This window comes from Silurus meridionalis, chromosome 23 (assembly GCF_014805685.1).
Source record: "Silurus meridionalis isolate SWU-2019-XX chromosome 23, ASM1480568v1, whole genome shotgun sequence".
NCBI classification, from domain to species: domain Eukaryota; kingdom Metazoa; phylum Chordata; class Actinopteri; order Siluriformes; family Siluridae; genus Silurus; species Silurus meridionalis.
This window is the reverse complement of record NC_060906.1, coordinates 9,545,123-9,560,904: the sequence shown is the minus strand read 5'-3', so window position 1 is coordinate 9,560,904 and position 15,782 is coordinate 9,545,123. Positions and strand designations below refer to the sequence as shown.

General features: G+C 38.1%; 2 protein-coding genes across 2 annotated transcripts; one reads left to right on the top strand and one right to left on the bottom strand.

Moving 5' to 3' along the window:
- Positions 1–1,253: 1,253 nt before the first annotated feature.
- ppat (phosphoribosyl pyrophosphate amidotransferase) lies at positions 1,254–7,085 on the top strand. The gene is made up of 9 exons (XM_046835904.1): positions 1,254–1,449; positions 2,524–2,617; positions 2,780–2,925; positions 3,078–3,150; positions 3,232–3,383; positions 4,930–5,057; positions 5,480–5,701; positions 5,817–5,937; positions 6,916–7,085. The coding sequence occupies exons 1-9, from the start codon at positions 1,254–1,256 to the stop codon at positions 7,083–7,085; spliced, it is 1,302 nt and encodes a 433-aa protein (XP_046691860.1).
- Positions 7,086–8,041: 956 nt separating this feature from the next.
- On the bottom strand, positions 8,042–15,747 carry si:dkeyp-117h8.4 (uncharacterized protein LOC572032 homolog). The gene is given in 11 exon segments (XM_046836666.1): positions 8,042–8,190; positions 8,306–8,357; positions 10,907–10,949; positions 11,032–12,596; positions 12,699–12,759; positions 12,912–12,976; positions 13,082–13,109; positions 13,567–13,619; positions 15,476–15,529; positions 15,532–15,541; positions 15,632–15,747. Coding segments are annotated over 11 exon segments (2,049 nt in total). The 5' UTR covers positions 15,710–15,747; the 3' UTR covers positions 8,042–8,150.
- Positions 15,748–15,782: the final 35 nt, after the last annotated feature.

Below are 15,782 nucleotides of genomic sequence, written 5' to 3'. Positions count from 1 at the left end.
GGATTTTTTTTAACCTGTGTTTTTTAAATTTTTTTTTTATTTAATTTGTCAGCCATGCTGGGGCACGTTATTGCAACATTCCCTGAACTAAAATGAACACTTCTGTTTCTCTCTCTTACACTCTCTCTCTCTCTCTCTCTCTCTCTCTCTCTCTCTCTCTCTCTCTCTCTCTCTTTTCAAAGAAATGCAATATACGGTTTAACGTTGACAACTGTTGCTTTTTATTTTTTTTCTTAAAATGAAAGTATTCTAATAAAGTATTATGTACTATTTTAATATAAATTTATTATAACATGATATAATTGGATAAATGACTTCGTATTTGTATTTAACCAGATCTGCACTACATTTTCTTCTCATGCATTAAACAGTACGGCAACAGGAAAAAAAGCCTGGCAGACTGAAAACCTCAATGGTTTCAAAGCAGTTCGCACCTTCTTCTTCTTATTATGGCTTCTCCCATTAGGGGTCGCCACAGCGGATCCCCACACCCCACTGTCCTCCACGTCCGCCTCTTTCAAACCAACTATCTGCATGTGTTCCCTCACCACATACATAAACCTCTGTTTGACCTCTTCCCTGATTCTCACACTACAGTCTTCCTCCTTCAGTTTTTTATTTTCATCTTATTCTTCTTTCAGTCCTCACACTCCTTCTCTTCTTCTTTACCTCCAAAACCGTCCTACAGACCACCATCCGATGCTGTTTAGCTACACTGTCCCCTGCCAACACCTTACAGTCTCCAATCTCCTTCAGGTTGCATCTCCTACATAGAACATAGTCCACCTGTGTGCACCTTTCTCCACTCTTATACGTCACTCTATGATTTTCCTTCTTCTTAAAATAAGTATTTACCACTGCCATTTCCATCCTTTTAACAAAATCTACCACATTTCTCTCTTTAAGGCCATACCTAACCCTTTACCTCCTCATCACCTCTGGCATCACTTACATGCCAAAATGCATTAATATATATTAACGCGGTGCTTTTATGTTTAATAAGGGGCCAGGAAAGTGCAGGCATTGTTACAAGTAATGGATCCAGTCCGCCCACCTACACCACCCTCAAGGTAATTTTTGGTTTAAAAATGTTAATTGTTCTTATTAAAAATTGAAAAAAGTCACATGTCTACATGAAGTAGTAAACCCTGAAACCCTAACAGAGAACCTCTGCAATGTTTTTCACATATTATTGTCAAAAATCAATTTTTTTCCCCCCTTAATGTTTTTTTCCTTCGCTGTCTCCTTAGGGCATGGGTTTAGTGAGCACAGCTTTTAAACCAGAAGACATGCTGAAGCTGCGCTATGGTAACTTGGGGATTGGGCACACACGCTATTCCACAACAGGAATTTCTGAGCTACAAAACTGCCAGCCCTTTGTGGTGGAAACTCTGCATGGCAAGATTGCAGTGGCACACAATGGAGAACTTGTCAACGCTGCTGCACTACGTAAAAAGGCAGACCAATATCTTTTAATTTCATTGTTGACTATGCAGGACTTTTTAGGAGACAAAGGGGTCCGTGAGCCTGTTTCCAGACGTTACATTCCATTAGTTATGAAACTGTTTATTACTTATAAATGCAAGTGCAATGCGAGTTAATCAAATACTATAAGGATCTAAATTGTATAATATAACAAACAATTCTATATGATATTACATCTATATATTCCGTGACATTTGCTGACGTTCACATTGTACGTTGTTTCGGAAACACCTCCTGTTAGCCTATGAGTTATCACTCAATAATAGGTTAGAAGAGCAGTTTTCTTTTCCTCCTCAGGCAAGAGCCACCCAGCTTTATATTAATGTATAGTGTTTAGAGTTTGTCAATGAATAAATAACATAAGACACGTACGTATTTACTAATTTGTTAACAAAAAATGGTCAAAATCGCATTTTTATCATTTCATGGTCAGGGGATTCAAGCATTCAAACTAATTTTCCGTTGTTTACTGTTAAAAACTTTAGTCACGCGGACATTAGAAACTGATTTGTTTCAGAGTTGGTTATTTTTTACTGTTGACTATGCAATACTGAACGCATAGTAAACAGTTAATAATCTTAAAATCTTCCATCCAGCAGATTTTTTTTGCAGTCGCCACTGCCAACAAGCAGTTCCTGACCTTTAGAGCTAGTAATATTACACGGTTTCTTAAGGTCCTTAAAACATCATTTTTTTTCAAATGTTAAATCATGAGCAGGGAAATTTTGATGTACCAAAATAGGATTTTTATTTGTAATCTATTAATGATTTAAATACTTAGTTTTTTTTTAATAGTCAAATTTTTTATTATTATTATTGCAATTATTTTATATTATTATTACAAATGCTTACTGGGAGTTTTTTTTTTTTTTACTTGTTGGTAACCTGTTTTTTTATTAATTATACATTTATTTTATTAAATGTAGTTCATAAAGTAAACTGTAGTAAGTTCTATTTCCTACTTCATGAACAGGAGAAAGAAAGAAAACAAAAAACTAATTTGTATTTACGTCTTCTAGGTGCTGAGACATGGTGTAGGCCTTTCCACTAGTTCAGATAGCGAGCTCATCATGCAGCTGCTTTGTCTGACTCCGCCCATGGAGGAGGTCGACGCTCCTGATTGGGTAGCACGGTGAGTTCTCCATGTTCAAGACAACCGGTGTTTAATGCTTTATGTTTAATTGTGCATGAAACTGTACTCACTATTTTGGTTAGTCGAAACACAACAACTTATACTGCAATGTGTGAAATATTCTGGTACAATCATAATTTTAGATGTTTTGGATAATTTCAGCATTAAGAACTTAATGACAGAGACACCAACATCATACTCGCTGCTAATAATGCACAAAGACGTAATCTACGCCGTGCGAGACCCGTACGGCAACAGACCTCTGAGTATCGGACGACTGGTGCCCATCTCTAAACTACACAGCTCCGGTATGGAATAATACATAAACATGACTTTACTCAAGTTTAAACATCAGAATGAAGCTTTTTTAATTTGCTACTCTTAAAATTCTGACTACTACATGCTTACTGTTTAGAACAGCTCATCTACACCACATGAAACACCTTTCTATGTTCCTCAGGAGGTGAAGAAACGGACACAGAAGGTTGGGTCGTCTCCTCCGAGTCCTGCAGCTTCCAGTCCATTGGTGCCAAGTGAGACTTTAAAACATGTCACTTTGTAAATGGGAAACACTTCGTACAGCAGGTGGACCCTTCCCATGTCTCTGTCTTCAGGTATTATCGTGAAGTCCAGCCTGGAGAAATAGTTCAGATCTCCAAAAACGGAATCAAGAGCCTGAACATAATCCCCCGTCCCGAGGGAGACCCACCAGCCTTCTGTATATTTGAGTACGTCTACTTCGCAAGGCCAGACTCCATATTCGAAGGCAAGTGCATCATTATATTCTAAAGACGATGAACGAGTGCCATGAAATTAAATGTCACTTCCCAGGTGCTAAAAAATTTCGCTTTATGTTTGAATCATGAACAATTTTAGGAAATGTTCTGAATGACAAATTTATAAATATTTTTTGAACATTTACATTTATTAAATGTTTAAAAACAGTATCTCAATCATGCAACTGAGCAGCTATAGGGTCAAGTGCCTTGCTTGTGGGCCCTGGAGTTTTGGCTTGGTGGTGACTGGGATTTAAACTCATAACCTCATGAACTCATGACCTTCAGATCCAATGTCCAATCCCTTAACCACTAAGCTACCAGCACCCGATAATGGTGCTTAGTTTATCATCTTCTCATCAAAGCTGGATAATAAACATGATTTGTTAGTATGCTACAGAGCTGTTTAATACTTGATGCTGATTTTTTTTATGTAATAAAAAAAGTAAAACATATACAGTACAAATAAACCAAATAACAGAATGAATAGAATAATTCAATAGAAAAATGGAATAAACAAATACAATAAACACCGTATTTTTCGGACTATAAACCGCTACATTTCCCCACGTTTTGAACCCCAGGGCACAATGACTTACTTGGTAGGCTACTGTTTAGCGCGTTGAGTCAGGGTCAAGAGAGAGCTCGCTAACTCCAGTTGCAACAGAAATCATATAAGCACAGACAGGTTTCCAAAACTCGTGCTTTTTTATTATTCTTGGCAACAGCGTTACGGGTTAGTCAAAGAAACTGAGAAATCAGCATCAGAATATAATAAGGACATTCCTCGGTCTCCACACATGCAGTAATACTGGAAAAATGCAGTGGCAGGCTATTCTCAAAATACCGCTATGCTCCTAAAGGAAGCGCAACATATTTCACCCATTACACCGTGTGTAACGTATCTTTTGTTAAAGCCTTTTTAAAGTACATTAGTGTAGCTTGTAGACAGGTGCGGCTTATTTATGTTAAAAATATTTGTAAAATTTAGTGGGTGCGGCTTATATATGGGTGCACTTTATAGTCCGGAAATTAAGGTAGATACTGTAGATATGGATACTTGCTTAAAGGCCAGTTTCATTATGCTAATCACACACGCTATCTCTTTTTCTCTCTCTCTTTCTGACACTCTGCCCACGTCAATGGTTTATTTCAAACAACAAACCACTGACGAATGTCTTTAAATTGCAATAAAACCGCCAAAAAATGTTGAATCGTAAGGAAAATTTTTCACGTTTTGCATCGTGGTCTCAACACCCCAAATGGGATTTATTTCATTAATAGCATCCCGTCGTACATAATTGCACTTATTACAGTTAATAAACATCAAGACATTGTTTATATGTTTCAAGGCATTTTTCAATTTGACCAGTTGACTTGAAAAAGGGTATTTCTGTAAAAGCACTGAAACATGCATACAGATTGTTTTCTACCTTCACAAGTAGTCGTATGAGAAGTATCAAAGACAACGATTTCTGTTCTACACTAGAGCTTTACACTCTTCTCATTTGCCGAATCTGTGGTGGTGTGTTACAGGTCAGATGGTATATACTGTCAGGCAGCGCTGTGGACGCCAGCTGGCCATCGAGGCCCCCACTGAGGCAGATGTGGTCAGTACAGTGCCTGAATCTGCTACTCCTGCTGCTTTAGGATATGCACAAATGGTAAGAGAGGGGCAATACTGTAGACGAGATATTAAATACTGATATTAATTATACTGTATTACAACTATTGAATTCCGGAATTGTTTATAATCTAAGATGGAAAAAGAAATTATTTAAGAAATTGCATTTTTCTTCAGCTTATTCTTATTAAAGAAAAAAGAATGAGAGAATATCTGAATTAGATTGTCTCATTAGGTAGTTTTTTTTTGCACATTTTCTCCAAAGTTGATGTAACTAATGAACAAATATGTCATTTGTTGACTGTAAAACTAATAAAACAGCACCTGATATTGTCGGAAACGCAAATCTCACCAGGCCACATAAAAGGACTTCGGCTCCCTGCTTACTACTCTCCATGTTTGTATTTACGAGCCGTACCCTGTGGCATAACTTCGATATCGTGCATTGCTCTGTCTCTTCAGTCTGGCCTGCCCTACATAGAAGTCCTGTGCAAAAACCGCTACGTCGGCAGGACCTTTATTCAACCTAACACTCGCTTGCGTCAGCTCGGGGTGGCTAAGAAATTTGGGGCGCTGACGGACAACTTCGCTGGCAAACGAGTAGTCCTCATTGATGATTCGATCGTGAGAGGAAACACCATCTCGCCCATCATTAAACTGCTCAAAGAGGCAGGAGCAACAGAGGTAGGATCTGTATGAGTGGTAAAGCGTAATGTATACAAAGTGTCTAATCTGACATTTAATCACATTTAGTCAAGCCAAAAATCTCTAGTCCTTAATTCTTTGCTTCATTAAATAGGTCCACATTCGTGTGGCATCTCCTCCAATTCGGTTCCCCTGCTACATGGGCATCAACATTCCTACCAAAGAAGAGCTTATTGCTAACAAACCGGAGTTCAAAGACATTGCTAACTATATTGGTAAGTCAAAAAACATGGCCTACATGTATACATGTGGGCAAAACACATTGACAAAATATGAAGCTTTCAATTCTCCTGAAAACAACAAATCATCGATCAAAAAATAAGCAGTAAAACAAGTGCAGTCTGAAGACTCCGCTATGCCACTATTGTCTCTCTTACATTTGCTGCAGTGAATTGTTGGGAGGAAAATGTTAAAACAGAAATTTACTTCAAGTCTCAAAATCATCAAGACGATTATAATGTTATTTTACGATCAACATTGACTGGAACAAAATTTGGCTTTTTTTTTCTTATAAAAAAATCTGTCCACAAATTTATACACATGGCTTAAATATTGAAAGGAGTCGAAAAGAAACTTCATCACATAATAAGTTACTTTATATGTTGGCCATTAAAACATTTGGCCCATTGTTTTTCTCCACAAGTGTATAATGCAAAATAAAAAAGTATTGTATTGTTCTTAATATTTGTTTATTCTATAAACTGTATGCTCAATTTTATTCATTTAAAATTGAATATACAATTTGTTTTACCTTTAATTAAATACATTTGCAATGCAAACCTTTTATTTTTTAATAAAAAGTTGCATGTAAAAATATTTATTTACAAAATAGAATTTTCTTTTCATTTGTTTTTTTTATGGATTTCTCCCTTAATTTGGTCAATATTTAGCTAAACCCTGCTAAACAACAGATACAGATTAAACTGTGGAGGGTAAAGTCCAATATGCTTCTACTCAGCCAATGAACCTCTTGCTGCCTATATAGAGGCATATAGGTTTTAAAATAGCGTTGTGATTGGTTAGTGCCAGAGAGAGAGAAAGAAGGAATTACATCCCTCACACCCACCCCATGGTCAGTTTTGCATTATCTGAGTTTAAACTTCTTACAAGCGTAAAAAAAATGGTTTTGTTGTTGTTCCATCCAATGCTTTTGTCATGCTAAGTGTTCCTTTTGTGGATGTTCTGTTGTGTAGGAGCCACCAGTGTGCGCTATCTCTCTGTTGAAGGCCTGGTGACTGCAGTGCAGAGTGGGATTGAGTCAAACGAGAAGGAGCAGATCAGCTCAGGCAGCAAGGCCAGCACAAAACTGGGTCATTGTACCGCCTGCCTGACTGGCAAATACCCTGTCGAGCTGGAGTGGTGATGAAACACAAAGCAACACTACAGCCAACGTTCCACCTTGTGGAAATTCAGCTTGTGACGAGTGCTAAGCGTCGTAGGTCGATTAGATCTACTGTACTAGGAGGTTACATTGATTGCTGCATTCCTTTAATTATGGTTTATATTATCTCTCTCAAGGACATTACATTTACTCACCCTTTTGTATATTTGGAAATTTGATTCCTGTGTAGAGATTTTCAGTAAATGTAAGCACTTTTTTTTTTTTGAAAGGTGAAGGTTGTTCACCTTTTCGTTGATGGACTTTGGTTCTCCTACCGTAGCTAAATGACTTATGATAATCTTGCTTCAGTGATGCATCAAAGTCCGAGCATTTCCATGTCAACCGTTTAATTATTTCTACTTATTTCTGTACCACTAAACTTTCCGTTTATAAAAATGTACACATGCCTTTTCTTGTGACCGAATAGCATTACGATAAATAACAATTCTGGATGACATTTCCTGTTTCCAATTCATTTCAAGTGTGCAGTCAAAAAATCCAGTGTAATAAAATAAAAAAACAAGCATTTTCCAATAAAACAGACTGTCCCGATCTAGAAGGTAAACTTATTTATTAAAATCAGGTACAATGAACACAAAACTATTTATTGTAGATAAAACATAAAAAAATTCATGTGAATGCATTTGTTCATTTCGATTATACAAGTTTTTAGAAGGATTTTCATTTAAAAGTAATTCTTAAAAGCACTGTCCTGTGGTTAGTTTTATTTATATTTTCGAGTTTATTGTATTTGAGTGAAAAGTGACAGGACTACTACAGTGATCAAAAATAATAGATAAATCAATGCTGTCTTATGAGAAGCTCTTTCTTCTATAGGTTTTATCCTGGTTGAATATAATGAACTAGAAAATACAAATGCGAAGACTATAAAACACATTATAAAATATAAAAGAGAAAGGATGTGCACACTCGGAACCTCATGAATGCAACATTTCTATTTAGAACATGTTACTGAGAGTGTAGTACTGGTAAAAACACAAAGTAATGGCTTCTACAAACAGTGAGAAGCAAACAGGGAAGATCTCATCACTGGACAGGGCCATACAGAAGTCGCCTTCTTGACATCCTGAAAGAAGAAGGGGGAAAAAATGTCCTTGTGCAGTTAGACATGGAGTAATATGAAATCAAATCAGTCATAAGGAAACACTGCAGAAAACGGTGTGAACTGTGTGGGCCTTTACCTTGGGGAGGCTGAAGGACCACTTTCATCCCAGGACCTCATTGGTGACCTGGCTGTAGATACAAACAATATAAGTAAGCAGGGTTATCCTGTGTGATGTAACAAAATGTAGACATTGCAGTCTGTATATTACAACTTCCTAGTTCTGTGGCTTGACACTTTATATAATCAAATTGAACATTGTCCATTATGCTAAAAGCTGCTTTCTCTTATACATGTTTGATAAAGGTCGACCGATTCATGTTTTGCGGATTAATGGGCACCGATAGTTGATTGCTGAAATCTATACGTTAGTTTTTCCGGGTTGCGTCTGGATACTGGTTAAAAGAGAGCGGCCTCTAGAGGCGAATCACCTTAGCTTTTACCTTGTTTTGAAACATGAGACTGCACGCTGTACCTCAATCATGTTAATTTATAGTGCATAAACTAAAGTTAACAGATAAAATGAAACCTAACTAAAAAATATATATAAATAAATTGGTAAATGTTTAAATTAACAAACAATACTCAAGCATTTATTAACTTCAGCTAATATTACAAATGGTATCTTATTTTAAAGCTTTATCTTTTCACATAAATCCAAACAGCCATGTTTAAAATGGCCATTTCTCAATGTAAATGTTTATTACAAAAATAAAACATTAAAATAAATGTAATTAAGTTTAGTACTTTTTACATGGTGTATGTTTTTTTTTAACCAGTATCCATTTAAAAAATGATTTAATCAGTTATCAGGAAGTACGATCCAAACTAGCTATCAGTATCAGTAAAATCCACTACGTCGGTTGACCTCTAATGTTACACAGTAGGTAAGCATATAGACAAAAAAATATACAGGCAAATGTTTTTGTGCATTAGTTTAAAAAGCTCTTGACATATTCCTTCACATATGTAGAGTATCGAGGCCAGTGTTTGCCAAACGTTTTCCAGTGGTGTACCCCCTCTCTCACACTTAAGCTAGATCACAAAATATCATCAACGTGCACATGAAACACATTTAACTTTGTGAAATTAACTTTAATCAAACATTTGTATACATGTACATCAATTTCTAGATTATATTTAAGATAAAGGATTCGCCATTTCATGAGATGGATGCGCTTGACGGGATGTTCAGCTGAACCACAGAGAATGATAAGATGCTTGCAGGCCCTTTCTATTAAAGGGTTTCGGAATAAGGATTTCTAAAGACGTTATAAGTGACTTACTACTCCCGAGTTGTCTTAATTGTGTTCTGGAAAAAAAATTAACCACGGTTGAGATTAAGAAGCATGCTTTGTTTCTAAATGTCTGTGCAGAAATGCTGGTTTCATGCAGAATGATTTTGGCATATAGAACACCGTGTATGTAACCGTTGTTTCATTAACTTTGCTTCGGTACCCTTAAATAACGTGCAGCAATAAGGTGCACTTGATCAACACATGGTAGGTAATTCGATTGGATGTCATGGATTTGACCTTTTATCGCACTGCCACTTTGCTGTTTATACACTAGAGGGAGCACACGTTTATTCTTTGCTTTTGAGAAATACATGCTCGGTTTGAATTAAGAATTGTGGTATAATTAAATTTATGAAATTATATTTCAGAATTTCGTTTGCATACCCCTCTGAGGTTCTAGAGCAGTACCTTTGATCTACACCCATTTAGACTCCTGCAAATCCCATCCCATGTTACATATCAGAAGTGATATTAAAACTAGGGCTGCAACAATTCATTGATAAAATCAGCAATAATCGATAATGAAATACGGTGTCAAATGTTGGCATTTTTAAACTACACTTATGCATAAAAACTATGAATTAGGGTTTAATATAGTTATAATAAGCAAAACATTTCTTAGTATTAAAGTCATTCATATTCAGAATATTTTAGCCCTATTATCCTGAATGCAAGTTCAAATCCGGACGATGCCACAACCATCCGTAGCAGGGGTACAAAACAAACTACAGTAGACTTTACTGGATGTCTGTGAGCTTATGTATGTGGAAGACCTGCCCTGTATGGCAGCAGGAGCAGCTGTTTAAAGTGATGCAGTTGCTTGTTTTTTTTTGTCTCAGGGAAAACAAAATAGCTTTCAACTATTGCGTAGCAAGTTTGTGCCAACCAGTAGATAGGAATTGGCTTAATAGTAAAATAGGCATGCAAATCGTTTCGTTTAGTTATAAAAGTTGTGTAGAAGCCGACTTTCTTTGACCTTAATTAAAAAAATTAAAAAATTAAAAAATAAATAAAAAATGGAGAACGTTTGTCATACAAGTTAAAAACGACTTTCATTTAAACCTGGCATCTATAATTACTAGCCTCCTGTGAAAAGTTCTGAAGATTTTATTACGGTAATTTTTTTTGCCAGGAATTGAACTTAATTGAAGTTTCTATAATTAAAGGCAGAAAATGCTAAAACTTGTTTCCCAGGAATCATAGAATGCAATGGATTGACAACCATATGACATTAACAGCTTCATTTAGGATTACGTTTATTTATTTATTACTTTTGGTTCCCTAAAAAGTGTCCAAATTCCACAATGTTTGATTCCAGAGCCTGAATCAAGAAGTCAACGCCAAAAATCATGAAATGAAATGGCCAGTGTCCAGTTACTTACTTTCGAAATTCTCTCCATCACCTCTATATCTCACTGAATCTCTCTGCAGAGAGAAGAAAAATGAAACAAGTTACTTCAATAGCCAGTGTTAGATGATACATAATGTATCACTACACATTACTTACCCAAGATGGGGAGTAGTATTGAGTAGTATTCAGGTCCAGTCTGGAGCCTGGTCCTTTTCTGCCACTTCCTGATGCATGGCTCTTATGCTGCCTTATGGCATTGAGAAATCCCGGGCTAGGACACTGTAAGAGAAGAGCTCGGTTCCAGGTGTATTTGTCATCACTGGGCTCCATGGTTGGAGTTTTCACATGTCTGTTCACCTCCTGCTGCTGGGGCTGCTGCTTTGGCCAGAACTGGGTGGTCCGGCATGGGGAGCAGCTCTCACGGAAACGCTTGAACCGCAGCAACTCGACGACCTCGGGCTCGCGATGTCTCTTCTGGCGGCGAACAGGCGTTAGAGAGAGTGCGGACATGCTCTTGGAAGACATGGCAGGACTTTGGGCAACTGATCGCATCTTGCACATGTGACAGGATGAAGTAGGGTTTGTGCTGCGGCAGATAAAATGATGGTAAAGCCTCATGAACTCTGCATCGATCTGCGCGCTGGGCATCTTTGGGATGAAAGTCGATGGGGAAAAGCGGCGGGAGTAAGATGGCTGATGCTTCACCGTCTCCTGATGGTGCGGAGAGAATGATCTCTGAGCTTTGTAAGGAGATCGGTGCATCTCGGACGTATGAATCACAGGATTGAGAGAAGATAAGGAGGTTTGCTGGTTGTGATCCAGGCTAGGAATTCTGGCTTTTAGAGGGCTCCTGAGCTGAGAAACATGACTACTGAGAGCCCTCTGTGGGGAGGCAGTGATAGAATGATTGTGGTCTTTGCGCAGGCCTGAATGATAGAGGGAGGGTGAGCTATGGACAGAGCTTCCTCCTTGGCTTGCATGTGATAAAATTCTGGCCATTTTTAATGGTGACCATGTTGAGCCACAAACAGACGAGGGTGGAACCACTTGGGATCTTGGCAAAGGAACAGGTTTAACAACGTAGGTCTGGTTGAGATCCGGTGACGGAGAACGCGAGGAGGAAGACGGAGGCGTTGAAAGGTCCAGGACACGGATGGGTCGATGTGGTGACTCGCCGTTTGAGCGCTGACCTGTCCAACGGGACCCGTGTTCCACTTCTGACGTTCTCGCGACATCATCTCTTCTCGGTGAATAGAAGAAAGCAGTGGATCCTGATGGTGTATTGCTGATTCTCTTAAATGGTGAGAAGTCCTGCTTGCTTTTTATCTGTGGTAAAGACTCCTTATAATTGAACTTGTTTTTCTGCTGGTTTGTGATGTTTTTACGGGGTGGTTTGGCGACAGCCAGTGAGCTCTCTTTCGTCGTGTTTAACGAATTATTACAGTCGTGATTGCGGTTCTGCTTTAGGAAAGACTGCAAACGTCTGTGACGATACCTGCGCAAGACCGCGCTAGCCACGTCGGTCACGTGCTGACGCTGGTACGCTTTGCCAATCTGGTTCAACATGCTGGGATAGACATCCAGAAGGGTGCTACCATGGCTGCTTAGCGTTTTCTCTAGTTCGTGGTCCTCTTCCTCGGGCTGAGAAGCCTCCTTCCGCATGCAGCCCTGAGAGGTGCTCAGTGAGTTCAGAGAAAGCTGGGACGTCTCCGAACCACACCCTGTGTTTGAGACAACATACTTTAGGGTTGTATTCAGGGTTTTCGATGCAACATATCTAAAGCGTTCGAGTGTGCGTATAAGCTGCAATAGCGAGTTCTTACAAAGGCTGTTGCCGGTTTCCATCTGACTGGAACGGTCAAGATCAGCCATTGTCTCATCCATCTGAATAAGGACAAAGAAGTGCCTAATAAAATTAATTTATGTAAACAGTCTTTGTAATTTACAGGTCATTTTTTATCTTACTGTAAAATCAAAACAGAGGTTGGCACAACCCCTATATCACGAAAAGTGTATTATTTAAAATAAGACGCCACCTGGCACAAAGATGGATGTGCATCTTGATCTAAAATGGTGTGTTCTTCCTGAGCTCTAGCCAACCCTAGATCAAAAAGGGGAATACAGAGGCTGTAAATGGAAAGTGAAGTAGAAAAATAAATGAATTACAAGTATGCAGAAAAACAGTGCCAAATAAAATGTTTCCTACCCTGCAGTGGCTGCTCATTGAGACGATTCTGCAAGAACAATGTGCACATGTAAGGAAACGTACAAGGAAATGGTAAATTAAGTTTTGTGTCAAGTTAAAAATAAATAAATAATAATTAAAAAGTTATTTTTATAAACAATTCTTTGTTAACTGGTTTATTAGATTAAACTGTCATTGTGCAGAGAATGTTCAAATAAATATAAAATACGGAGCGGTGAAGTGAGTAACACTGATTATCTCTTCATCATGGCACCTGTTATTGTGAGTTATTTATTAAGCAGCAAGTGAACATTTTGTCCTCAAAGTTGACGTGTTAGAAGCAGGAAAAATGGGCGAGCGTAAGGATTTGAGCGAGTTTGACAACTGGGTCAGAGTATCTCCAAAACAACAGCATTGTTTATTTTAGTTACACGTTTTAAAACGTGTTACTAAAATAAACAATTATGGTTTATATTTGCTTTTAATCTCTGCTGTTTTCTTCTTACCTTTAAGTCCCGCATCTCTTTTTTTGCCGCAGCGCTGTCCAAAGGTATGGAACCTGCAGTGAAATACAGACTTAGCTATGAATATACATACCCTCTGACTCCGCCCTCTTCACAAAAACAATGTACACCCCGACCTCTTTGGGGCAAAGCAGGGGATTACTGTATACGGCTTATTAATCAAATCTGTACGTGCTAGAATGATTCATGAATCGTCAATCATTTGCACCACTGCTATCTTCCAATTTCTTTCACAGCAGAATATCCATCTATCCATCTTATATACTGCTTATATTGCACAAGTATGCATTGGAGCTCTGGGCACAAGGTCGGGAAAATCACCTGCAAACCATGCACACATTACAGACATTTTAGAAATGCCAATATAACGCCTACAATGCACCCTTAAGGACTGAAAAAGGAAACCTGAAGAAAAAGCCCAAACCAGGAGGAACGTTGGCAAAAGTATGTGGACACCCAAGTCTGTCTGGGAATAGATTTTGGAGATTTGGCTGGAGCAGTGTTTGTTTATTCAGCCACAAGAGCATTATTTAACAACAGTCAGTGTTGTAGTTCATCTGAAAAATGGCCAGTGATGGACAAGGTCATTTAATCACCTGCTTTAAATATATTGAATTGTAAAACATGACAAACACATAATAATGCAAAAAGGGTAAAATACATTCTATACAACTGTACATTCGATACAACTGTAGGTTTTCAACTTTGCGTATAAGGCTTTCACTTGGGTGTAACAATCAGGTGTTTACTTTCATCTGGCCATACAGTAGTGTAAACAGGTCAAAAACAATGCATTAATTATAGGGCTTTTATGGTCTCTTCCCTTTCTTTCTTTCAATATGCAAAGATCCAGAGCCAACGATAGCCAAAAATATATTATATGGACAAAAGCTTTGGGACACCTGACCCTTCCTGCCATCTGTGTTTTTCCTCCAAACTGTTACCACAAAGCTGGAGGCACACAATCGTACAGGACGTCTTTAGATGCGCTATAATAAAATTGTGTTCACTTGAACTTGGAAACCCAAAAACTGTTCCAGCATGACAATGCCCCTGTGCACAAAGTGAGCTCTTTGAAGATCTGCTTTACAAAGTTTGGATAGGAAGATCTTGAGTGACCTGCTAAAGAGCTCTGATCTCATCCCTACTGAACACCTTTGGGAAGAATTGGAATGCTGACTGCACCCCAGGCCTCCTCACCTCATCTACATCACTACCTGCCTTTCTGAACACCATTGTGACTGATGAACACAACTGTCCACAAGCACACTCCAGAATCAGTGGTGGGAATTATAAGAGCAAATTGTGATTAAATGCGAAATGCAACGCTCAAAAAGCACATACCATACTTATGGCCATGCGCCAGCAAACCTTTGGCAATAAAATGTACATATAAAGCAGCTACGATGTAGTGTGACCTGATTTCGATTCGATTCAACACAATGCGATTCAATGGAAACAATATGATGTTATGCAATTAAATATGGTACAGATAGCTCACTTTTATTACTTTGGTTCAGACCGACAGTAAATCATACATTTACTTAAGTGCTTTCTGACTTCTAACACATGGCAATTTGTAGTGCAAAAAAAAGGAAAAGCTGAAATAAAACCAGACATGTTCCTGTTGTGTCTCCAGGAAGATGCAGCTCTACCTCTGTCATGTTAATCTGTATTCAGTGTGACTCTCAGAGTGATACGTCATATTCACGCATCTACTAATAATTAGATATAAATAAATTACATTTTACTAATGCAAATATGATTAAACCTCTGATGCACACTTTGAATCGTCGCATCACATCGTTAACTTTTATGCCGATTTTACCAGCACTAACACACACACACACACACACACACACACACAACAGTATTAAAAATATATCCTCACCTTTCCTAGATGTGAAGGTCATTGTTTTCAGACACAGCTCCGGTCCTGGATCATTATATTGGAATACTGAAAAATATTATACATTTTTATTGGACACAATTCAAAATCAGGGCTAGTAACTTGCTAGCTAACGTTAGCAGGAGAAAAGCCGTTCACCTGATGAAAAATCCGCTCCATCGTGTTCCTGAAGGTTTCATCGCTTTTCTTTAACTGTTCTACAATCACGCCTTCCATTTTCTCAGGATAAAATATAAAAAAAAAACCGAGAGAAATTAAAGGAATTATTTTCCCAACCCGCGAGTTTTCT

Excerpts from the sequence above, each read along its gene's own strand:
- ppat (XM_046835904.1), top strand. The coding sequence starts at position 1,254 with ATGGGTTTAGTGAGCACAGCTTTTAAACCAGAAGACATGCTGAAGCTG. Across the intron at positions 1,450-2,523 it reads TGTCAACGCTGCTGCACTAC|GCCTTTCCACTAGTTCAGAT; the intron begins GTAAAAAGGCAG and ends GACATGGTGTAG. Across the intron at positions 5,058-5,479 it reads CTTTAGGATATGCACAAATG|TCTGGCCTGCCCTACATAGA; the intron begins GTAAGAGAGGGG and ends CTGTCTCTTCAG.